We start from the raw sequence: 24,897 nt of genomic DNA on the forward strand, positions 1-24,897 counted from the left end.
ATTCAGGATTCTTCAGAGCAATGCTAGCTTGGACAATATGGTGGCAGTTCCTAGTCTGGCGAGCAGGTCACAAGCAAGAGTGTGAGTGAAAGGAACTCCTTGAAACAGGAAGGTTCGTTCTGCTTTACTCCTGTTGCCCCAATCACTGTTACCGCTCGCTTGCTTGCTTGCTTGCTTGCTTGCTCGACAGGCAGAGAGGCAGTGAGCAAGTAAGCAGTGGCATCTGCTGATCCTCCTCTCCACCACCATTGACTGGGCTCTTGTCAGTGGGTCCCTGCTGGGATGTTGGTCCTTGGGGCCCAACCATGCCCACCTGCCCATGCCAAACTATGCCTTGTGTGTGAAGTACTTCTTCACACAGCACATAGTTAAACTATGGATTTTGCTACCACATGATGGAGTGATAGACACCACTCGGGATGTCTTTAAAAGGGGGTTGGACTAATTCCTGGAGGAAAAGGCTATCACTGGCTACTAGTCTTAGAATCATATCATAGAATAGTGGGGTTGGAAGGGGCCTATAAGACCATTGAGTCCAACCCCCTGCTCAATCCAGGAATCCAAGTCAAAGCATCCCTGATAGATGGCTGTCCAGCCTCATCTTGAATGCCTCCAGTGTGGGAGAGCCAATTATCTCCCTAGGTCATTGGTTCCATTGTCGTATTGCTCTAACAGTCAAGAGGTTTCTCCTGATGTTCAGCCGGAATCTGGCTTCCTGTAACTTGAGCCCATTCTTCTGTGTCCTGCACTCTGGGATGATTGAGAAGAGATCCTGGCCTTCCTCTCTGTGACAGCCTTTCAAGTACTTGAAGAGCACTATCCTATCTCCCCTCAGTCTTCTCTTCTCAAGGCTAAACATGCCCAGTTCTTTCAGTCTCTCCGCATAGGGCTTTGTTTCCAGTCCCCTGATCATCTTCATTGCCCTCATCTGAACCCTCTCCAGTTTGTCTGCATCCTTCTTCAAGTGTGGTGCCCAGAACTGGACACAGTACTCAAGATGAGGCCTAACCAGTGCTGAGTAGAGGGGAACTAGTACTTCATGAGATTTGGAAGCTATGCTTCTATTAATGCAGCCCCAAATAGCATTTGCCTTTTTTGCAGCCATATCATATTGTTGGCTCATATTCAGCTTGTGATCTACAACCATTCCTGATGGCTATGTGCTACCTTCTGTACCAGAGGCAGTGAGCCTATGCACACTCAAACAGTTCTCAAACAGTGATCCATGGGGTTGTCTGAAAGCTCCATTCAGGTGGTCCATGAAACAGTTGATAGCCACTGTCTTTCCAAAGACAGGAGCAAGATGAATGCTGAACCTGACCAGAGGCTATAGCAGAGGTGCAGAACCTCTTTCAACCTGAGGGCCAAATTCCATTTTGGAGAAGCTCTCATGGGCTGCAGTCCAGTTGTGGGAAAGGCCAAAAGTGAAAGGAGTGGGCCCAAAAAACAAAAATTGCCAGCATATTTTAGCTTGAAGTTCTTACTCTCCTGAGCCTTAGGAGAGGCATTTCAATACTTTCATTTCAAATGGGAAAAAACTGTCCCAAAGCCAGGAAACCACCAAACCATAGTGGATGGGGAAAAGGGGGGTGGGAGTAGGATAGGGGGACATGGCCTGCTGGAGAACCCCCGAGGGCTGCATTGGGACTCACGAAGAGCCAGATTTTGCCCTGAGGCCTGAGGTTCTGCAACTCTGTGATGCAGCTAACAAACATTACACCTGGCTTCACAGAACCTAGCTCACAAAAACAGGCATGCCCATCACATTAGAAAGGCAAGACCACCATTTATTAAAATATGAGTAATGGAAGTGCTTTGATGTGGAGAATAAACAGAAAGTTTATTAAGTGGTCCATCAAGACCCACAGCAATGTTCATGAGGTCCACAAAGAGAAAGAAAAGTTTGGGAGCTGCTGGTCTAGGTTATCCCTTTAAACTGGATTAAGTGTGAGGTGAATTGACTTACGGTGCCACTGTGAAAGACAGACAAGGGGTGCAGGCTGATACCAAGATGGACATTCTTCCCCACTCCCCCATACAAGGGTTGAACAAAGACAGAGAACACTGAGGCTCTAAGATGAGGTTTCCAAATAGGTGACCTGGCAACAGTGATACAAAACCTTGCTGTGAGAGGCATCATACTCACTTTGCCTTGTGTGCTTCCATATTCAATCCCTAATGTGGACATCGCCTTCACAATAGCCAGAATCGATTGTAACATGTTGCTGTAAACCACAGACCTATACTCTCTGCATTCCTGTTCTGTGTAGCCATCTTTATGGATGATCCTAAGAAGCAAAAAGAAGGCAATTCTCAGCAGAGCCTAAAATTTTTACCAAGGGAGAGCTGGCAGGGTTCTAAGACTCGGAAGTGAGCACTGGGCAGCAGCTGGGAAGCAAGGCACATGGGGCATGCACCCCCTCTTTCCAAGCAGAATTGCGTCCCAACAAAGTCTGAAACAGCTTTTGGGTGGGCTGTCAGGAGCCCAATTCTGCTGGGGAATAAGGTGTGTGTGCTTTGTGGACTCCTTGTTTCCCAGAAAGTTTGCTGGGATTTCAGCGGTGGTGAAGGAAGTAGAGACCAGGGGGCTACACAAACAGCTATGCTAGGCCTTGTGTGGCCCACCCATGCTTTAGATAAATAATCAATAATCAATAATATTAGGCTGTGAACTAATATGCAAAGTGGCACATGGGAAAATCCTACCATTGAGAAAACGGCATATTTGCTTTTGTGGATAAACACTCTAAGCATTCAATACGATTTTCAACAACAGGAAAATATCCGTGAAACCTTTAGGAACGGGTGCTTGGGGTTTTGTTTGTTTTTTGTATCCCTTTATCTTTAAATGAGTAATCCTTGACTTCAGACATACTAGGCTATTCACACAATAACATCTCTGACAAAATATCTAGCTGCAAACCAGCTATATACACCATGGCTGTTTGTATTTTAATTTATATGTTGGCATTAGAATGTTGATTTGTTTGATCCCATTCCGCCCTTTGCCTTTGGCATTGTACTTAACAAGCAGTTTGTTCTACGAAACCTGACATGAATATGCACCTACTTCATTTGTTTCACAACTGTGCTCTTCCCTGATTCTCCAGCTCCTGTAGACAAAGAACATGCACAAATGTGACAGATGTATATAACGATCACATTTCATATCATCAAAAGCGGGGGGAAACCAAGTTGGAAAATAATAGGACAAAGGAAATACGTGATGGAGGGACACATCTATCACGGACACATACTTAAAAGTGGCAGCTTTATTTGCTTAAAAAGAGAAGAAGCAGGTTTTACTTTTGGAAAACAGAATGAAAAGCTTTGAGAAATGACACCTTGACGTTATAGTTCACTAGCAAATGTTGGTCCCACAAATGTTATATCATATATGTTGGACCAACACAAGTGATCATATAGATAGATAGATAATACATATACAGTTGCAATCAAAATTATTCAACCCCCATTGCAAATCAGGTCTATTGTCAAAATTTACAGACTTTCAGCTCTTTGCAATGAACAAATCAAACAAAAGCAATTGAAATAGCTCAACACAACGAATGCTTCAAGTGGTTTCCCCAAATGCAACTGAAAATGCAACTTATGATGACTTCTCCAGTCTCAAAATTATTCAACCCCCTGAATAGAATCCCCCACAACAGCACAAATATGCAAAACAGGTGTTGTCCCAAGCACACCTGATGCACCGAATCAAGGGCTTCATTAGTTGCATCAGGTGTGCTTGAGCTGGAACACATGAAATACCTGAACTGGCTAGGGGTTCATTGAGTGTCACATTTGGCTGCATGTTAGAAATATGGCTATGTCAAAAGAATGGTCCAAAAAGTTAAGAGAAGAGATCATTGCTCTTCACAAACAAGGAACAGGATACAAAAAGATAGCGAAGGCACTGAATGTTCCTAGAGACACCGTTGGAAGCATAGTTTGCAAGTTCAAAGTTAAAGGAACAGTGGTCACACTATCTGGACGGGGCAGAAAAAGGAAGCTATCGACGGCTGCAACCAGATTTCTGAGAAGGCAGACTGAGAAAAAACCTCAGGTGACTGCAAAAGACCTGCAGCGAGACTTGCTGGCAACAGGCACTGAGGTTTCAGTGAGCACAATAAGGCACGCACTAAATGCAGATAGTTTCCATGCCAGAACTCCAAGACGTACACCACTACTGACCCAAAAGCACAAGAAATGTCTGCTCCAATATGCTCAAAATCATATACATAAGCCACAGAAGTTTTGGGATTCTGTTCTGTGGAGCGATGAAACAGCACTGGAACTTTTCGGCCCGATAGATCAGCTGTATGTCTGGGGGAAGAAGAATGACGCATACGCTGAAAAGAACACTCTGCCTACAGTTAAGCATGGTGGTGGCTCAGTGATGCTCTGGGGCTGCTTTGCATCCTCTGGCACTGGACACCTGCAGCGTGTGGAAGGCAAGATGGATTCATTGAAGTATCAGGAAATCCTGGGAGAAAACATCATGCCGTCTGTGCGGAAGCTGAAGCTTGGGCGTCAGTGGACCTTCCAACAGGACAATGATCCCAAGCATACTTCAAATTCCACCAAGGCTTGGTGGCAGAAGAAGTCCTGGAAGATTCTACAGTGGCCATCACAGTCACCTGACTTGAACCCCATAGAAAATCTCTGGTGGAATTTGAAGAAGGCGGTTGCGGCACACAAACCCAAGAATATTACGGAATTAGAGGCCATTGCTCATGAGGAATGGGCTAAGATTCCTCAGGAATGGTGCCAGAGGCTGGCTGGTGTCTGGCTATGCATCTCATTTGCAGCAGGTCATAACAGCAAAAGGATGCTCTACTAAGTACTAAAGATGCTTGCCATGAAGGGGTTGAATAATTTTGAGACTGGAGAAGTCATTATAAGTTGCATTTTCAGTTGAATTTGGGGAAACCACTTGAAGCATTCGTTGTGTTGAGCTATTTCAATTGCTTTTGTTTGATTTGTTCATTGCAAAGAGCTGAAAGTCTGTAAACTTTGACAATAGACCTGATTTGCAATGGGGGTTGAATAATTTTGATTGCAACTGTATTTAATGGAGAAACATTTCCTAGTGAAATAGAATGTAAAGGTGTCACTTTTATTTTTATTTTATTACATTTATATCCCGCCTTTTTTCCTCCTTAAGGAACCCAAGGCGGCTTACATTATCCTCCTCCTCTCCATTTTATCCCCACAACCACAACCCTGTGAGGCGGGTTGGGCTGAGAGTCTGTGACTGGTCCAGAGTCACCCAGTGAGCTTCCGTGGCCGAGTGGGGACTGGAACCCGGCTCTCCCAGCTCCCAGTCCAACACTCTCGCCACTACACCACACTGGCTGCCTTTTTAAAAACTGTCATATGTCTAAGTAAACAAAGATTGGAGAAAATTTCCCCTCAAGCACTTGAAGGGACATAATTCAGGAAAAACATCAACAGAATAATTCACGCAACACATTTATGTTCTTTTATTTATTACGTTTCTGTACTTCCAATGACTGAAGCTCTCTGGGCAGCCCACAACAATTAAAACAATAAAATAAAAATACACCACAATAAAGCATAATATGACACTTTAAAAAGTTTAAAGCTATAGTATAAAACCAAAATAAAAACCAGCACCAGTCTAAAAATCTAAAAACACAATGACACATTAAAAACAAAACTGAAGGACTAAAAAGCCTGGAAAAATAAAAAGGCCTTCACCTGGTGCCCCAAAGACCACAGCGTAGGCACCTGGTGACTGGTGAACCTCTCTGGGAAGGGCATTTCACAATCAGGGTCCCACAATACATTCCCCACAAATACATGGAATGCATAAGGGGGAATGGGATTGTATCAACTAGCCATGCCACCGCACACACCAGCTACACACCCTGGTGACTGTGCATCAAAGGTAATATCCAATGTTAGTCCTACTTAGAGTAGGCCCATTGGTTAGCCATGGTTAACTTAGGTCCTATTCATTTCAATGGATCTACTCGAAGTAGGACTAACATTGAATAGTACCCGTAGCTTTAGTCTGAAGGGGGCCTACGCTTGTGCATCTGTATGCGTGTACAGCTCCTTCACGATGACACAGAATGTGGGGAATCAGAGATCAATGGCACAATCCTGTGCACGTAAAAATGTGAAGAAAGCCCCACTGCTGAAAAATCAGCCAAATTATTCCGACAAACAAAGTTGGGTAAGGGGCCATTTCACAAACAGTTTCTCCTTGACTTACTGAGTCAATTTCATGAATGTTTGGTGAAACACTGTTTCTCTCCAGCCCTAATGGAAACCCACTGAAAGCATATACCAGGTCATGGCTGCCTGCAGTTGTCTGGTTATGCTCTAGCCCCACACCTCAGAATAAGGCAATAAATATTTGCATTGATCGACTGAAAATATAAACATTCCATATGATCGTATCTCGTATTTCATCATGCATAACATAATCCTAAGTGTTTGTTCTTACTGGCTGATGTAATGAAACATTGAAAATGCAGGCCTGTGGTCATTTAATGATGGCAAGATGTATGTCTTGCCTCACAGTGGAGTTTGTCAAGGATCTTGCTATAGAACCCATGAGGGAGCAATCCTATGGCCACTAGACGGTGGCTAGATGGCCATAGGATATCTGGTTTTCCAGGAACCGACCTTGGAGCCCATGCTCCAAGGTCGGTTCCCAGACAACCGACCTCCCCGCACTTCTGCGCGGAGGCAGCATGGAACAGCCCAGTGCTCTACACTCGCAAGAGGAGTGTGGGGCGGCCAAAAAGGGGCATTCTCAGAGGGCGTTCCAGGGCGGGGAGGGCAGAAATGCCTGTACAACACATCCAATGTGTTGTACAGCAGCTTCCTCCCCCACTCTACCCTCCCACTGCTAGACAGCCGCAATTGGCTGTATAGCTGAAAATGCAGGGCAGGAGAAGTGTGGAGGGAATGATCCCCTCCATACTTTTCCTGCCCTGCATTGGATAGGTGGTCGCCTCCAAGTTCGGAGGCAGCCACCTATCCCCATAGGATTGTGCCCTTGGTCTAGTGTTGTGTGGACATGGGATTAGACTGGAGGGTTTCCATATTGCTTCCAGTCCTGTACTCATACTTTTAACACTATGCTCATTAGCAGAATAGAACTCTCTTTTTTTCAAAATAGATTTCAGTAACATTTCAATATGAGTTACGCTCTATATGAATTACACATCACACAAATGAAGCATAATGAAAAAAACTGTTTGGAAACTTTATATGGCCCAGGATGCTGTGGCCAGACTGTGGACTGAAGCTGGTGACAGCGAGCACATGACTCTCTTGTTACAACAGCTTCGGAATTCAAAGTGCTGGTTGTGACCTATAAAGCCCCATATGGCTTGGGAGTGACTGAGCTACTTGAAAGACTGCCTTCTCCCCCACGAGCCTGCCCAGGTTTTAAGATATTTGGGAGAGGTCTTTGTCTCGGTGCCACCACAATCAGAAGCATGTTTGATGGGGACACAAGGGAAGGCTTTCTCGATGGCCCTTCCCAGGCTCTAGAACTCCCTGCCAAGACAGGCTGGGTTGACTCCCTCCCTGTTGTCTCCCCGCCAGCAGGCAAATACGTTTGTATTCCAGCAGACCTTTGGCAAATGAGCTGGTCTGCTGGCTTGGGTGCTGTTGTTGTTGTTTTAATTGCATTGTTAATGTCTTTGTTTTATTATTGTTTTAATTATGTTTTTGTTTGAAACGTTGGCTTTTGTTATTGATAGTCGCCTTGAGAGCCATTTTCTGGTAGAAAGCTGGAGTGTACAAGAAATAAATAAATACATGTAATAAAGGCCCAGGAGGGTTTTTTTTTTTAAAAAAAAATTAAAATGAAAAGTACCATTGGGAAGCAGAGATTTTTGAGCTGGGGTGGGTGCAAAGATGCGCTTAACCCTTTCCTGCTAGTTTCCCACCCCCTTCCTCAAAACCGCCCCAACGTGAGTGCCCAATATAGTCGGTTCACAAGGGTGAGCACACCTCTGACAGCTGGGTAGGGGGAGCATCTTGAGGCATGGTGGGGTGGCAGTGAGCAGAAACATTACTATTATGGGGGAAAGTTAAGTATCTCTTTCTCCCCCCACCCCCCAGCCATGCCTCCACTCAAATGATCAGCTTGCTGGGGTTGCTTTTTAACTATTATTTGTTTATAGCATGAGTTTGCCCCTAATTCAAGCAATAATGACAAACTGGAAAACATATGGAAAGTTTCCCCTAAAACTCAAAGCGTAAAAGAGAAAACGTATGGGTGGCAAAATCAGTGATTATGCAAAGTCGGTTGAAACAGCCATCTGCTAAGTCCATATAATTGATGACAATTTTGTCAACAGCCAGCTTTTGCATCTGGGACTTGCAAATTTGGAATCAGTCTCCGGTGTCTCCTAAGTGAATTTCTGAACAAACCAGAGCCTATCTCAAATGTCTTTGGCTACAATGTTTTTCCTATGGAGCAGAAAAAACTGGTCAGAACCATATACATGCAAAGTACAGGGAAGGTTGCAGGATCGCAGTGAAAATAATAAGCAAATGAGGCCACTGGATCTGAAAGGCAAAGCTAAACTGCAGGAAGGGTTAGATTAGTAACTTAGGGTTTTTTTTAATTTCTGAATTTGCACAAATTTGCACATGCAAAAATGCGCAATTTCCCCCCCAAATGCTCCAACTCCCCTAAAATGCACATCTTCACACTTTAGCCTATGGGGGAAATACACATTTTGGGCTGTTTTTTTTTTTAATGCATATTTTTCTGGGACAGCGTTTGCATACAATTCCAGAAAGTAAAAAAAGGTCTGCAAGTCCATGGAATCCATGCGATGGGAAAAGCCAGTCTGCTGTGTGGAATCTGGGGGGTCCTGGTTGTTGTTGTTAGCATTTTTATCCTGCTCTTCAGCTGAAACAGTCTCCCAGAGTAGCTTACAAAGCTCAGTAATAAGACAGTCCCTACTCTGAGGCTTAAAATCTAAAAGACATGACACAAAAAGGAAAAAAGACTGAGAGAGAGAGGAGGAGCAAGCATTCTTATACCAGCACAATCCCATGCATGTCTGCTTAGACGTCGGTTCCACTGAATTCAGTTACACTGGGAGGGGGGAACCTGTGGCCCTTCAGATGGTGTTGAACTGCAACTCCTAATCATTTTGCCATGCTGGCTGGGGCTGATGGGAGTTGGAATCCAACAACATCTGGAGGGCCACAGGTTCCCCACCCATGAATTTCACTCAGGGTAAGTTTATATAGGATTGCAGTCTAAGGCTGTAACCCTATGCCTAGTTCCCCGGGAGCGAGCAAGCAAGCTCCACAGAACATGGTGGGAATTACTTGTCAGTAAACATGCCTCTGACTGTGCTGTTAGTGTTCTTTCCAGCAGGGAGGAGGGGGCGCAAGCTCCCTACAGCAGCTGCTTCCCTGGCTGATGGATGGGACCAGGTTGGTCTCCTGCTTGCTGAGAGGCAGAGAAACACCCTCCAAGTGTCCCTTGGTCCTCTGGATGATGGCTGAGGCTAGAGCAGGGAGGCAGGACCTCTTTCAACTTGAGGGCCGAACTCTGTTTCAGAGAAGCTCTCAGGGGCCACATTCCAGGACCAAAGGCAAAAGGGGCAGGCCGAGAAAAGCAAAGATGCTACCACTATTTTAGCTTGAAGTTCGTACTGCCGGTAACTAAGCCTGAGGAGAGGGATTTCAACCTCTCAAGCAGGGAAAAATGGCATACAAGTCAGAAAACAAGTCACCAAAGAATGGGAGGTTGTGGCTTTCTGGGGAACCCCAAGTGGTCAGACTGGGACCTCTAGAGGGCCGAGTTTGGACCCTGAGCCTGAGGTTCTGCCCCCACCCCCCAGGGCTAGAGTGTCTTGCCCTTCAGTTGGTAATCCTAGCAATTTTGCAGAAGCAAAAAGAGTTTCAATGACACAACTGACCACGTTTCTAACTAACCAAGTTTCAATGACGCAACTGACCAAGTTTCTCAGGCATCTTAGGCACACTCCTGCACTGCCACTGGAAAGTAAGGCAAGCCTGGAGCTTCCTGATTATGTTAAACTGACAAGGAATTTTGAGGGAAGTGAAAAGTTTAACTTGGGTTGCAATCCTATGCATGTTTAAAAAGAAATCAGTTCTACAACTCCCAGCGTTGGCTGGGGAATGCAGGTAGTTATAGGACTTACTTATGTTTCAAGATGCATAGGATTGCACCCTAATGAACTTCCCTAGGGGGGTTTAACACATCCTTAGAGCTACATCTAGTAAATGGACATCATATACATAACACTTGGTGGAAAGTGTTTGTTACTGAAGATCGGCAAGAAGGCATGCGTCTTCGGAAGTTAGCTGCTTTCACAGCAATAAGAAAATCAGGGTAGAATCTACTGGAGGGTTTTCTGCCCAAGTTCAACTGAAAGGTATGGACACAGAGCAAGAGTTCATGTGCTGTTCCCATTCATTTCAATGGCAATTCTGCAGTTTCTTCCTGGTGGAATGTGCTTGTAGACATTTTAGGGCTGCACTTAGCAGCTTTTCAGTGAAATGTTTTGCTGAACATTCTACAGCACCGTCATTTTTTTTTGGCAAGTGGGATTTGTGTTTTCCCCCTCACTCTATCATCCATGAAGGGTTTGATCCCAAAAATCACAACAGCTTTGGAGATGTTATAACATCCAGTGGCACCGGGTGATTTTTTACTATTAATAGGAGCAACCATTAAAAACGTTTGCAAGCGCTAGAGATTAACTTTTTAAAAATATCGTTTTAGTTCATGTGTTATCAACTAGACAAGATGACAAAAAGTCCATGTAATTATACAAATGAACTTTTCAAAACCTGGAAAACCATCTCAATTAACATCCCCAATTCTGTGTGCATGTTAAGCAAATAATTAGGGCGCAATCCTATGGGGATAGGTGGCCTCCTCCGAATTCGGAGGTGACCGCCCATCCAATACAGGGCAGGAGAATTGCAGAGGGGATCATCCCCTCCGCACTTCTGCTGCCCTACATTTGTGGCTAGACAGCCGATTTTGGCTGTCTAGCTGCAGGATGGCGGAGTGGGAGAAGCAGCTGCCGGACAACACATAGGATGTGTTGAACCGGCATTTCTACCTTCCCCACCCCGGAACGCCCCCGGAATGCCCCATTTTTGCCACTCCACACTCCTCTTCTGAGAGTGGAGCATGGGTCCATTCTGAGCTACCTGCGAGGCAGCACGGGGGTGGGGGGGAGGTTCTCCAGGAACCGACCTTGGAGCATGGGCTCCAAGGTCGGTTCCCAGAAACCAACATATCCTATGGCCATCTAGCCTCTGACTGGCTGCCATAGGATTGCTCCCTCCATCTCTTTGGCTCTATTGTAATATATCTATTCTACTATTCTATGATCTGTGTGTAATTGCCCCAGTTCCCATGTGCACACACATTTTCAGATGCATACTTTGAGTTCTGTCTGAGCAAGGGGCTGCACATTCATTTCAGTGCATTATGTGTCTTATCCGGCATTGCAATCCTTGCGCAAACTTCTGTGTGCACATTGGAACCCTACAACACTTTGGATTGCAACTGATTTCTACAGTAAGCTAGAGTTACAGTCCCCCCCAAAAAGCAAGAGAGGAAGGCACCAATATATCACAAAAAAGAAGAGAGAGAAAAGTTATCAGGTGCCTGAACAAAATATTTTATACTGCCCAATGCATTTCGGAAGAAATCTCCTTCCTCAGGGGTTTTCTTTCGATTTATCAAAAAGAATCCTTCCTATGTATCTTCTATCTTGAAATGCACCATGTTTTATGCTTTGTGCTATAGTTCCACCACCAACTTACTCCAGAGCAATGAAGTCCTAGCATTGAACCCCATGACCCTGCTCCAGATCAATTCATCTACAATAAAGCGCTCAGCCCATTGCAATGCTGGCGGAAATGCACATTTGTAGTGCAACTGGAGGTTACATGACATGTCTCCCATACACATGACCAGTTGCCGAGCGCACTCATCTGGATGCGCATCCACATCCAGGCTGCATGCACAGTTCCTGATCTGGCAGGGAAACCCACACATCTCCCTCGCTGGATTCTGTGTATGGATCTGCTCCAGAATGCTGAGCCGTTTCTGATTTGTAGCACATATCTGCAAATAAAAATCACACACGTTTTCCGATCCTCTCCTCACATTGTGCCCAAGCTGCTTATTTTAATTGTGAGACAAACAAGGGCAAGAGCAAACACTTGCATGTCTTTGCACTTTAAAAGTGGCATCTGCAATTCATGTCAGGATTGACATGAACAAAAGACTATATATATATTTACCCAATAAGAGCAACTTGACTGTCCTGGCGTCTCTCATTGCATCTTCTTGGAGCCTTTTTTCCAGTTCCCGGGACCTTCTGGCTGATTCTTTAGACTCAGAGCTGACTCCACTGCCCATATTGTGGAACTAAACAGTATGAACTTATTGTCCCAGCAAGCTGATGTCTAACTGCAAAAAGCCTGCTACTCAGAAATGGGCAGAGCAGCAGAAATGTTACAATCAAGCTTAGAATTCCCTATTCCCCCTTCTATTTGCCTTCACACTGAGCAGTGGCTTTTGATCCGTCGCATGTCCCAGAGAATAGGACAGAAGGTATTTTATGGTTGCCTATGAAGTCAGTTCGTTATGATGTCAGACATGTAAATGCACCACATTGCTGTTTTACTTTTTGAAAACCATCTCTAAAAGCAGAGCAAAGAAGGGAGTGGCTTTGTGCATCAGACCAGGAATGCGTGTAATCTAGAGTACTTCCTTTGATCAGAAAACATAATCCAACCAAAGGTAAGCACTTTTAATTCCCATTGATCAAAATGGGAAGAGTTAGCTACAAGCTTAACTGCACAGGAAAACTGAAGACATCACTAGGTGAAATAGAGCCTAAGTATTTGCAACTGCATTTGTTCATAGCCATGCCCCCTGTTTTGTCTTGCTCATTCCCACCTAGAGAGATTCCTTGTCTATCCAAATAAATTTTTATCCCACACATGGTTAAAAAGACTTAATCTTCACAGCAACCCTGTGAAGCTAAGCTAGGCTGGGGGAAAATATGTCTGGCTAAAAGTCACCAGTGCAATTAATGGTTGAGCTGAACCTTTTGAACCTGGGCCATCCCTGTCTAAGGCCAGATCAGCAGATCTATACCTTGTGTCATATCATTATGATCCTATCATGGTAATGCTCTATACCTCTTGCACATTTATACCTCGTGCAAATACGGTGGCCAGATAACGGGGACCTGAAGGTCCAAACAATATAAGAGCAACTCTGGCCCACTTGCGCTGGCTGCCTGTATGTTTCCGAGCCCGATTCAAGGTGCTGGTTTTAACCCATAAAGCCTGACATGACTTGGGACCACAATACCTGATGGAGACCCTCTCCTGACACGAACCTACTCATACACTATGCTCAACATCTAAGGCCCTCCTCCATCTGCCTACTCTGAGGGGAGCTCAGAAGACAGCAACAAGGGAGAGGGCCTTCTCAGTGGCTGCCTCCCAATTTTGGAATGATCTCCCTGATGAGGCCCACCTGGCACCAACATTGTTATCTTTTTGGTGCTAGGTTAAGACCTTTCTCTTCTCACAGGCATTTGGCAGCATATGATAAGTTTTAGTCGATCCTAGATTGTCCTATGATTATGGTTGTTTTCTTGAGATTGCTTCTCTGAAGTTGTTTTAGATATATGTTCTCTTGCGTATATTGATGTCAGGGTCGAGACTGAGCCGATAGAACCCCAGAGCAGTTCTGATTCTGAGGAGGATCAGCAATCCATGGGAAAGGAGCCAGCTCATCCCTCACAGGCACAGCAGCTGGCAGAGATTCCTCCTGCCAGCATTCCTGAAATAGATAGTGACCCCGGCAGTGAGCAAGTGTGGGAGGGGGCCTTGCTAGACGTTCGACGCAGACGCAGGGAGCGACGAGCGATGGAGGGCGCGGAAAGGAGGCATAGTGCCCATTTGGCGTGCAAGCAACGGCTGCCTCCCGTGGACCCAAGGGAAAGAGGGAGGATCTCTCCCTAGCCCATAAGTTCAGGGTATTCAAGTGATTCTCCTTCAAACGGGGACCAACTGCCTACCCGGAGCATAGGCCACTCTGCTGTTCCTTGCTTAGTCGCTGGTGATTAGCATCTGAAGAGTCATCAAGTTTTAAAAGGATTAAAGCCTTGAAAAGAATCCTTTCCTCTGTGTCTTGAGTTGGCTATTGGGGTCTACTGAAAGAGGCCGCCAGGGCGCTCCTGACAATTGTCTGTTCTTGTGTTTTTTATGTAAATAGCTTTTAATTTATGTATACTGTGTTATTGCAATCTCAAGAACAAGGGCCCCCTTTGCCTGTTCTTCCGAGGAAACTGTGTCTGTGCATGAGGAAACGTGCCTCGGGAGCAGAGCGGCGAGCGCTGGTACCCTTACAGCAGGTGCAGAAAACACAGAAGTATTTATTTTAAAACATCTACCTGCTTTAAAAGCCCCCTTGACATTGGAAAAAAGAGACAGAACGCTGAACTCACAGTAAATATGATACAAGTAATCGGCATGTAAATACTCGGTAAAAGAGTATTTGATTGAGATCAGTCCGATGACAAATGCAGCAGCAACAGAAGGAGAGCTGCAAATAAATGCCAGTTAGGAAGACGGGCCTTATACAGCTTCCTAAATGTAGGCCTAGTTCTCAACACATGGGCTCTTCCATTTCAGCGACAACTAAGGTGTGAAGTCGGAACAGCCATGATCAGATCCTCTGTGTTTTGTTTTGTTTTCTTTTAGGATAAAAGTCGAGGATACTGGCCTGGATAGGCTTTTGGCTTTATCCATTTTTTTTGTAAACCACCCAGAGAGCTTCGGATATTGGGTGGTATAGAAATGAAAATAATAATAATAATAATAATAATAATAATAATAATAATAATAATAATAATTTTTAATGTTTTTAATCTTTGTAAACGAGAGCTTTGGCTATTGAGCAGTATAGAAATGTAATAAATAATATTTATTTATTTATTTATTTATTGGATTTATATCCCACCTTTTTTCCTCTTGCAAGGAACCTAAGGCAGCTTACATTAACCTCCTCCTCCTCCCCCTCCTCTCCATTTTATCCTCACAACAGCAATCCTGCAAGGTAGGTTGGGCTGAGAGTCTGTGCCTGGCCCAAAGTCACCCAGTGAGCTTCCATGGCTGAGTGGGGACTGGAACCCAGATCTCCTGGCTCCCAGTCCAGCACTCTCACCACTACACCACTCTGGCTCTCAATAGTAATGGTAGTAATACCTCACAGGACACACAGTGACATTTGTTGGGGTATATAGGACAATGTGGAATAAAAAAGCGGGAAAGAACACTATGATAGCAGTATATCGAATGTGTAAGGTGTCCCTTACTTACTTTGAATATCAAATTCAACCTGCACCTATCACACAAGCCAGTGGGCCAAAGCGCCTGGACTTTGGTGGGTGGGATGCCCTCAAGGGGTGTTGGGAGGGGCCCAGGTTTCACACACATCTGTGGAAACAGGAAGAAGTTACAGCTCTTTTCTTTGGGAGTTTTGTGGAAAAATCAAATTTCACCAGCACCTTGCACACAAGCCAGTGGGCCAAACTGCCTGGACTTTGGTGGATGGGATGCTCTCAAATTGCATGCCTGTATTATAAAATCTAATAAGGTTATGACTATTTGTGTTTTCTCATGCAAGTCAATGGGAAAATGGCCCAAATGAGTGATCCAGATATCTGAATCTTGCTTCAGATTCAGATCCGAGTCAGAGCGGACGGGGTCTGAATTGATCCAAAGTAGATAGGGGTCATTTCAGAGGATCCAGAGCGGCATCAGAAGTGGATCAGGGAGTCTCTGCACAGCCCTAATAAAAACGTTACTAGAACCTTGTGAAAAGAAGTAATAGGGAACCAGTTCTTATACCACCTTCCGTTGAACTGCTGCGCAGATGCTGGAAAGCAGCACTTACATCAGAACAAGGGCAGCCCTCATGCCTTTGCTGTGGAACAGAGAGACCTTCAAACCCCATCCGCACCATGTGATATGCGCTGCTATGCGACTGGACGTTGCCCTGTGATCCCATCCTTGCAGCCAGTCACCAGATGTCACTGAGGCCTTGCGTCCTTATTTACACACCTAGAAAAGACACTGCAGTGATAAGCATATCGAGCTGTTTTGTTTATCGTTCAGAATTATCAATTAAAAGATCACTGTAGGTCTTGTCAGGCATTTGGTAAGCAATGTGGGAAGGGGCTTCTGAGAATGCAGCAGTTAGTCCCGCCCCTCAGACATCAACGTGCACATCAGCCAAGCCCCCGCTCCCCAAGCAAGGAATGATAAGCATCAATGAGAAAGGAGCCCAGCACACGTACACTGATATGACTCCCTCCAAGGAAATGGGAACACCGTCAATCAGGACATCCATTACCTCATTCTGGAATATTCATTACAAGCAGCCCTCCCCAATCTGGCGCCCCCAGATGTTTTGGACTACAACTCCCATCACCACTGACACCTGGTCAAATGAGGATGATAGGAGCTGTAGTCCAAAACATCTGGAGCATGCCAGTTGGGAAGAGATTGCACTATGTCTTCTTGGGAGTGCAGTCAGAAATGTATTGAAAGAAAATGTGCTTGATGTAAGTATACAATCAGATATGGCTGCCATTTTGACTTCAAGGTGGACACGATGGCTTGCGGGAGTTAAATCTTTGTCCAATGTGAAAAGTGCCTGTTACTTCCACTGGAAGTAGAATGTCAGTTTGAGCAGTTGGAGATGATAGATAGGGAGATTCTGAAGGACTGAATGTCTGTGGGACAGTAGGATTGCAGGATTTGACTCTATCGTATTATTGTAGTAGTATTGCAGGATTTGACTCAGTAGCATTAGAACGCCAGCTTTATCCCGGTATTAGATAATCCCAGTATCCCAGTATTAGATAATGTTATTTAGATACCTTTTTAAAGCAAATCAAGTACTGGGGTGCTAAGGAAAAATTAAAATTCCTCTTCCATGAAGAAAACCAACATGTAACACAGAAGTTAGCTCTGTTTGCTGCAATCATTTGATTTTTTTTTTAAGAAATGGATGAGTCCATTTCTTGTCCATGTAATTTTTGCTTGTGTTCACTCATAAATCAGTTCCATCCTATTTCTGCATTAATCTGCAATTTAAAAAAGAATCCGCACAAACATTTGCACTGAAATATACATTTAAATCGTGTTTAAACAGCATCTTCTCTCAAAATCTGCATTTATAAATGGAACTGCACTGGAACATTCAGGAACTGCAGAAACCAGTGAGAACCCTGTAACTAATATGGGTACCCACTGACCACAAGATTTGGTCTGGACCCCAATTTGGCAATTTGGAAAACAGGCTGATTTGCCTCAGACCAATTTGGAGGTGATTTGATTTGACTCAGGGGCCAAATACAAGTCTCCCATTTATTATCATTGGGAACGATCAAGTTGAATGTTCCTGCTCCTGAGAGTCAGAACCAGCAAAGATCACTGAATACCAGAACAGTATGTCTTCAGCATCCCTGTCCCAAAGCACTGGGATTGGATCATTGGAGAGCCCTGTAAAAACCATCCACTGATTAGAAGCTAGAGCTGTTAGTCAGAAAACTCCCTCCTCTCCTCTCCTCTCCTCTCCTCTCCTCTCCTCTCCTCTCCCTCCCCTTTCTCCCAAACCTGGTGATTTCCTTACATGGAGCACGTGGGGAGAAATGCATAAACCTTTGGAGGCACTATGTTTCTCTGTCCCTCTGAATCTGAATTGCTAACGAAGCTTCAGGAAGTGTCAGATTCAGATTCAGTCTGCTTTGGAGGAGCCTCACTTCAGTTTGGAATCTGTCCGAATCAGCCTGATTTGGTTTGGGATTCAGGTGAATCCAAAGCACACCCCAAATAACTAGGTTCTGATCTTCCCATTAGTCTGCCATGTCATATTGGAATTCACAAAGATTGAATTCCTCAAGCATCCTTACTGTTGACTGCTGTGGAGATTCTGATAATTGACTAAGGGCACAATCCTATGGGGATAGGTGGCCGCCTCCAAACTCAGAGGCATCCACCTATCCAATGCAGGGCAGGAAAAGTGTTGGATGTATTTCTGCTGCCCTGCATTTGTGGCCAGACAGCCGATTTTGGCTGTCTAGCCACAGGAAGGCGGAGCAGGGGAAGCAGCTGCCGGACAACACATAGGATGTGTCATACCGGCATTTCCGCCTTCCCCACCTTGGAACGACCCCCGGAATGCCCCGTTTTTGCCAATCCACACTCCTCTTCCGAGCGTGGAGCACAGGGCCATTCCGAGCTGCCTGCAAGGGAGGATGTGGGGGGAGGTCAGTTCTCCAGGAACCGACCATGGAGCCTGGGGTCTGAGGGAAACCAACATATCCTATGACCGTCTGGCCACTGACTACTGGCCATAGGATTGCTCCATCCCTAAAGTCTTGTATAACAATTGCATCCAAGAGGTGGTTTATTATTCGGAAAGAGGGTCTAACTGTGTCTATATTAAATATGGGTTTGGGTGGGATGTATCATTATGTGATGTATCTAATTTTGAGTTTGTGTATTTTATTTTATTTTTTTCAAATCTGTTGTGTGTATAGAATTGAATTGACTTTTACACTATGCCGCCACATGATGTCATGACATTAGCCACATAACTATCACAACAGGCATGTGGTAGCACATACCAGGAAACTGGGCCATGGCGCGTGGAAACGTATCCACATCACACAGTTGTTGGGTGATGATGTCACCTCCATCTTATCCTGGAAGTAGAAGTAACAACTTCTTTCCTCCATATAATGAACCAGGGATGAGGTACAAAAATAAGCTGAGAGAAAAGCATCAGCTCATGAAGTGAAGTGAGGACTTTGGTTCAGCAGTGCTGGAGACAATATGGTTTGCCCAAGTGGTGAGGAGAATTTTGTGGAGGATCTGTACCACAGTGGCAGACTGTATGATTGCTTTGTGTGCAGAAAGCCCAGAATTCAGTCACCAGCTTTTCCAGTTTTAAAAAAAGGTTAATCAGAAAACAAGGCCAAGAAAGACCCCTGTAGACAGTTGCTGAGTAGATTTTACTGGGAAAGATGAGCCCATGGCTTTTACCTCAGCTTGGCCATGATGGTTCAGGCATTTGTAACCTCAAGATTGGATTACTGTAATGTGTCCTATATGGGGCTACCATTGGGCCTGGTCCGGAAGCTGCACCTGCAAGGCTACTAGGAAAGGCTTCTTTCCAAAAAGAATATTTTTTGTTGTTCAGTCGTTCAGCCGTGTCCGACTCTTCGTGACCGCATGGACCATAGCACGCCAGGCCTTCCTGTCCTCCGCTCTCTCCCGGAGCATGCTCAAGTTCATATTCATTGCATCAGTGATGCTATCTAGCCATCTCATCCTCTACCGTCCCTTTCTCCTTTTGCCTTCAGTCTTTCCCAGCATCAGGGTCTTTTCCAGAGAGTGTTCTCTTCGCATTAGGTGGCCAAAATATTTGAGCTTCAGCTTCAGTATCTGTCCTTCCAATGAGCAGTCAGGGTTGATTTCCTTTAGGATGGACTGATTTGACCTCCTTGCAGTCCAGGGGACTTGTAAGAGTCTTCTCCAGCACCACAGTTCGAAAGCATCAATTCTTTGGCGCTCAGCCTTCCTTATAGTCCAGCTCTCACAGCCATATGTTACTACTGGGAAAACCACAGTTTTGATTAGACGGACCTTTGTCAGCAAGGTGATGTCTCTGCTTCTTACTATGCTGTCTAGGTTTGCCATAGCTTTCCTCCCAAGGAGCAAGCATCTTTTAATTTCATGGCTACAGTCACCGTCTGCAGTGATCTTGGAGCCCAAGAAAATAAAATCTGTCAGTGCTTCCATTTCTTCCCCTTCCATATGCCAGGAAGTGATGGGGCCAGATGCCACGATCTTAGTTTTTTTAATGTTGAATTTCAAACCAGCTTTTGCACTCTCCACTTTCACCCTCAACAAGAGGCTCTTTAGATCCTCTTCGCTTTCTGCCATTAGGGTGGTATCGTCGGCGTATCGGAGGTTGTTGATAATTGTCCCGGCAATCTTAATTCCGACCTGTGATTCGTCCGACCCGGCATTTCTCATGATGTACTCTGCGTATAAGTTAAATAAGCAGGGCGACAATATGCAGCCTTGTCGTACTCCTTTCCCAGTTCTGAACTAATCGGTTGTTACACCTCTGCTAAAAGAATTGCAGTGGCTGGCAGTAAGCTACTAGGTCGAGTTGAAGACCTTTCTGTCGTTAACATATAAAGCCCTAAACAACTTGGGACCAGGTGACCTTGGGGGCTGCCTCATCTCCTGTATCCCTGCTTGGTCTTTGCAGTGCTCAGAAGGACACTTCTGAGGTTGCCAAATGCGTCTGAGGTTCACCTGAGGAGTACTCGCAGTAGAGCATTTAGTGCTGCAGCAACTGCACCCTGGGCTGTACTCCCCCTTGACGTTTTGATTTTTAGACACCTACTTAAGACCTGTTTTGATTTTTAGACACCTACTTAAGACATACCTCTTTATGTAGGCTTCCCTGAGGTGTGTCTCGGCCAGTACAGTTATAGTTTTATTGTCGAGCACCAATTAAATTTTATCGTATTTTATTGTTATATTGTTATTATGTTAACCACTTTGATAATTTTATTGGAAAACAGTAAATAAATAATATATGGCCATGCCTCCAAAGAGGAGATGAAGAAAGACGAAAGAAAGGATTAGAGAGAGTCCTTACAATAAGTCCATCCGCAGCTGTCAAGTTTGCAGTATTGTAACATTTTATTAGCATATCGCTGAAGGACAAAATAAAGCTATTTAAATTCATGAAGATTAATTTATTCCTGCTGCTATACACTAGATGGTGCTGGTATCTCCTGCTGGGAACTGCTGATGGGAACAGACAAATTTCTGCACACGCAAAACGTGGATGCAATTTTGCATCAACTGAAAGTGGTCAGGTTGCTGATACATACAGTTTTTGTTTTGTTTTTTACCAGAGGAATCTAAACACGTTAAATCAAACTGTTCATATTATTTCTTAAAGTAAGAACAGTAGCATCAAAACACACATGCAGCTCTTTCTATTTTTAACTGTGAATGTGGCTCCTTTTCCAGAAAGGAAAAAGAGAGTGATAACAGAAGGGAAAGGAAAAAGTAATGACATCTTTGGGCCATGTTAGAATCTGAAATCTCACGAAGAGCACCATTTAGGGCCAAGATATATAATTTCAAAAAGGCAGGGGCATTTCCCCTTTTACATCAGTTTTTTTTTTAAAAAAAAATTCTGAAAATTCATTGAGGGGAGGAGATTAGCTCGATCACAGCGATCAGATTACTTGCCTCTTCCTTCACACTTAGTCAAGTCCCATGTAATTTTAAAGTTACTTTTTAAGTATACTGATTTTATTTCACAGTTATTTAGTACTAGCAAGTGGACCTGGCTTCATGCGGATGGGAAGAGCCTTTATGTTGATACAGCAAAGGCTGCAAGCACAGCTGTCAGAGCTGGACACATTGTCTGCCCCATCTGAGTGAAGCCATGCCTGCTGGCACCCCTAGGCATGGCCCCTGCCATGGTGTGCCCCTATTGCCCCCTGAGGGAGAGGTCTTCCCATTCCATTCCCCTAATGGGAGGTCTCCCCACAGCTAGGGATGTATGAAAGTCACTTACCTTTTCGCGGATGTGATTTGCGGTGGGGGGGGAGGCGCTCCGTCCCTCCCCCTGGAATCCTTGATGTGGGGGGAGGCGATCCAGTCCTCCCCCCCAGGATCCTGCCTGGCCGGGTCTGTTCCGCGGCGGCTCTGCGGAGCAGCCGGCCAGGGCCGTCCACAGCCGGAGTTCCGGCTGCAGACTGGCTGGTGCAGACGCAAATGGCGGCCACCATAGCGGCTGCCATTTGCATCCAGCCAGGTTGCTGTGATAGGCTATGTAAGTATTTACGTAGCGTATCATGGCAGGCAAAAAACCCACAACAAAACAGTGTACGCAAATGGCGGCGGCTACAACGGCCGCCATTTGCGTTCCCTATTTTTTGCCATTTTAGCCTACATAAATATTTACGTAAGCTATTACGGCGGAAAAAACCGCAAATAGCGCCCACTATGCTATTTGCGTTCCCCCTCCTTTTTTTTTTGCCATAATAGCCTATGTAAATATTTATGTACGCTAAAACGGCGAAAAATAGGGAACGCAAATGGCGGCCACCGTAGCCGCCGCCATTTGTGTACAATTTTTTTTTTTTGCTTGCCGTGATAGGCTACGTAAATACTTATGTAGCCTATCATGGCAAACAGCAGACGCAAATGGTGGCCGAAATGGCAGCGGCCGCCGGAACATTCACCCCAGGTAAGCCTTGTCCTGGGGGGGAATCCGCAGGGGGCAGGGGGTGGCAGGCTGTTCTGCCACGGATTTCGGGGGGCCAAATGCCAGTGCATATACAAAAGTTACTTACCGTTTCGTGGATCTGCTTCGTGGTGGGGGGGAGGCGCTCCGTTCCTCCCCCTGGAATCCTTGATCGGGGGGGAGGTGCTCCATCCCTCCCCCCGGAGTCCTGCTCGTCCGGCTCCACCAGCAGCTGGACATCTGGCCGCTGGGTAGCAGGGACGCAAATGGCGGCTTCTGTAGCCGCCGCCGTTTGCATCCCTGTATTCAACCGTGATAGGCTATGTAAAGACTTACGTAGCCTATCATGTCTGGGTTAAAAAAAAAACAACGAGTACACAAATGGCGGCAGCTACGTTGGCCGCCATTTGTGTTCCTTATTTTTCACCGTCTTAGTCTACGTAAATATTTACATAGACTATTATGGCGAAAATAAAGGGGAACGCAAATAGCGTAGTGGGTGCTATTTGCATTCCTTTTTGATTAGCCGTTTTAGCCTATGTAAATATTTACGTAGGCTAAAACAGCTAATCAAAAAGGAACGCAAATAGCGCCCACTACGCTATTTGCATTCCCCTTTATTTTCGCCGTAATAGTCTACATAAATATTTACTTAGACTAACTAAGACGCCGAAAAAGAAGGAATGCAAATGGCAGCAGCCGTAGCCGCTGCCATTTGTGTATGCAGTTTTTTTTTAACCCAGTCGTGATAGGCTATGTAAGTCTTTACATAGCCTATCACGTCTATGTAAAAAACACAAAAAAAACAAAAGACCAGACTGCAAATGGCGGCTGCGGCAGCCTGTCGGAAGATCAGCCGCTGCTGCTGCCACTGCCGCTGGAACTGCCACCGTCCGGAACATCTACCCCAGGTAAGTCTCGTCCCCGGGGGGATCCGCGGGGGATGGTGGGGGGGTGGTAGGCTGTTCCGCCATGGATTTTGGGGGGAAATCCATGGCGGACTTCTCCACCATCCCTAATTCAGCCTCACTGAAATCTGTGGTAGAATTCTCCCCCATTCCTACCCACAGCAGAGGAGAGTGTGCAGGCATCTAGCTCTGTCCCTCGGCCTTCTAATCTCCCCTGTCTGTAAGGGCTGCAAAACAATGTGGGGATTTGGGAAGTCTTCCCCTAGTGACTGAAGGGCTTCAACCACAAGGACACATTGGACACATTTCAACGAATTAAATGATCCTATTGTGGTCCTGTTGAGATAGATGTCAGCTTCCGAACTCAGAGGCTGACACCTATCCAGTGCAGGTTGGGTGCAGCAACGTTGGGGGGATCCTCTCCTCCATGTTCCAGCCAACCTGCATTTGTGGCTAGCTGTGCATTTTCATGCTTCTAGCCATGGCTCTGGGAAGGGGAAGGAAGGGGCTGGAGACCTGATAGAAAGCTGTCTAAAGTGGCTTCCACGGTCTCCTCCCTGCCCCTGGGATTGGCCCCTTTTTGCCCTCTCCACACTCCTTTTATGAGCATGGAGATGGTGGTGACATGGAGAGAGCCATGCCTGCTACGAGGGGGCAGGGAGCGCGGTTTCCAAAAAATGAAAAATCCTATGGCCAGCTAGACAGTGTTTGGTGGCCATAGGATTGCTCTCGCTCTGTGTTTTAAAAACAAAACAATCCTGAGGTGCACACCACTAGGGTCCCCTTAGTATGCATGCCAAGTTTCAGGTGTCTACGTGTTATGGTCTTGGGGCTATGCTGGTGATGGCCAGACAGACACACACACATCGTCTTTTATTATTATAGGTGACATTTACTAAGGTCATGCTACGCAGAGACAGAAGAGGATTGCTCTCAGTTCTTACCGTCTGTACAAAAAAATGTAAACCAAATGATGGTGATCAAGGAAAGGGAAGTAAGGATGGACAAATCTGTCGGTGTTGCTTTCTCACACATTTGACTAAAAAAACAAACTTAAATTCTCTCCCTCTCGTTGATGAAGAAACTTGCAAATTGTGGTACGTTCTTATATATATAAAAAAGAATCAAATGAAATTCTCCCTTCTCCCTAAATAAAGGGTAATTGCGTTTTATTTAATTTATTTATTATTGCAGTTTTGTTCCCAGCAGCCTAGAGCCAAAAGGCCTGGCAAAACAACAGCAACAGGACATCTTTGTTTTCATGGCCTCCTAAAAGAATCCTGGTACGTCAGCTTAAAAGGATAGTTCACAAGCAGGAGGTCATCCAAGGTGATGAACACCTTACCATGTTGGGTGTTCATCTAATGAGTCACAGAACCAGTCTTGTTTCAATGGAACAGGTCCCTGCTCACTCAGGGCTGATTATTTTTAAATGATGTTTATGATCAGAATTCATACAGCCACTTGCCAACTCCTTAATTATTATTGTTTGATGTACAAGCTTCTGAAATGCACTGTGCCTTGTAATTCAATGCAACCACTTATCAAAATAAAAGTACTACAGATTGCAAAACACTTCGAACAAATCTGTGTACTCTAATGCTT

General features: G+C 45.2%; 1 protein-coding gene across 1 annotated transcript in view; it reads right to left on the reverse strand.

The window, feature by feature from the left end:
• GNAT3 (G protein subunit alpha transducin 3) overlaps positions 1–12,612 on the reverse strand; it is a 35,724-nt gene extending 23,112 nt beyond the window's left edge. Inside the window, exons 1-3 of the mRNA XM_084811085.1 lie at positions 12,310–12,612; positions 3,071–3,113; positions 2,147–2,288 (exon numbers count right to left, since the gene is read on the reverse strand). Coding sequence (XP_084667211.1) covers positions 2,147–2,288; positions 3,071–3,113; positions 12,310–12,427 — 303 coding nt within the window. The 5' untranslated portion in view covers positions 12,428–12,612. The remainder of the gene's footprint in view (positions 1–2,146; positions 2,289–3,070; positions 3,114–12,309) is intronic.
• Positions 12,613–24,897: the final 12,285 nt, after the last annotated feature.

Source organism: Heloderma suspectum, chromosome 7, assembly GCF_057233095.1.
Source record: "Heloderma suspectum isolate Gila_16-S chromosome 7, 16-S_ref, whole genome shotgun sequence".
Classification (NCBI taxonomy): domain Eukaryota; kingdom Metazoa; phylum Chordata; class Lepidosauria; order Squamata; family Helodermatidae; genus Heloderma; species Heloderma suspectum.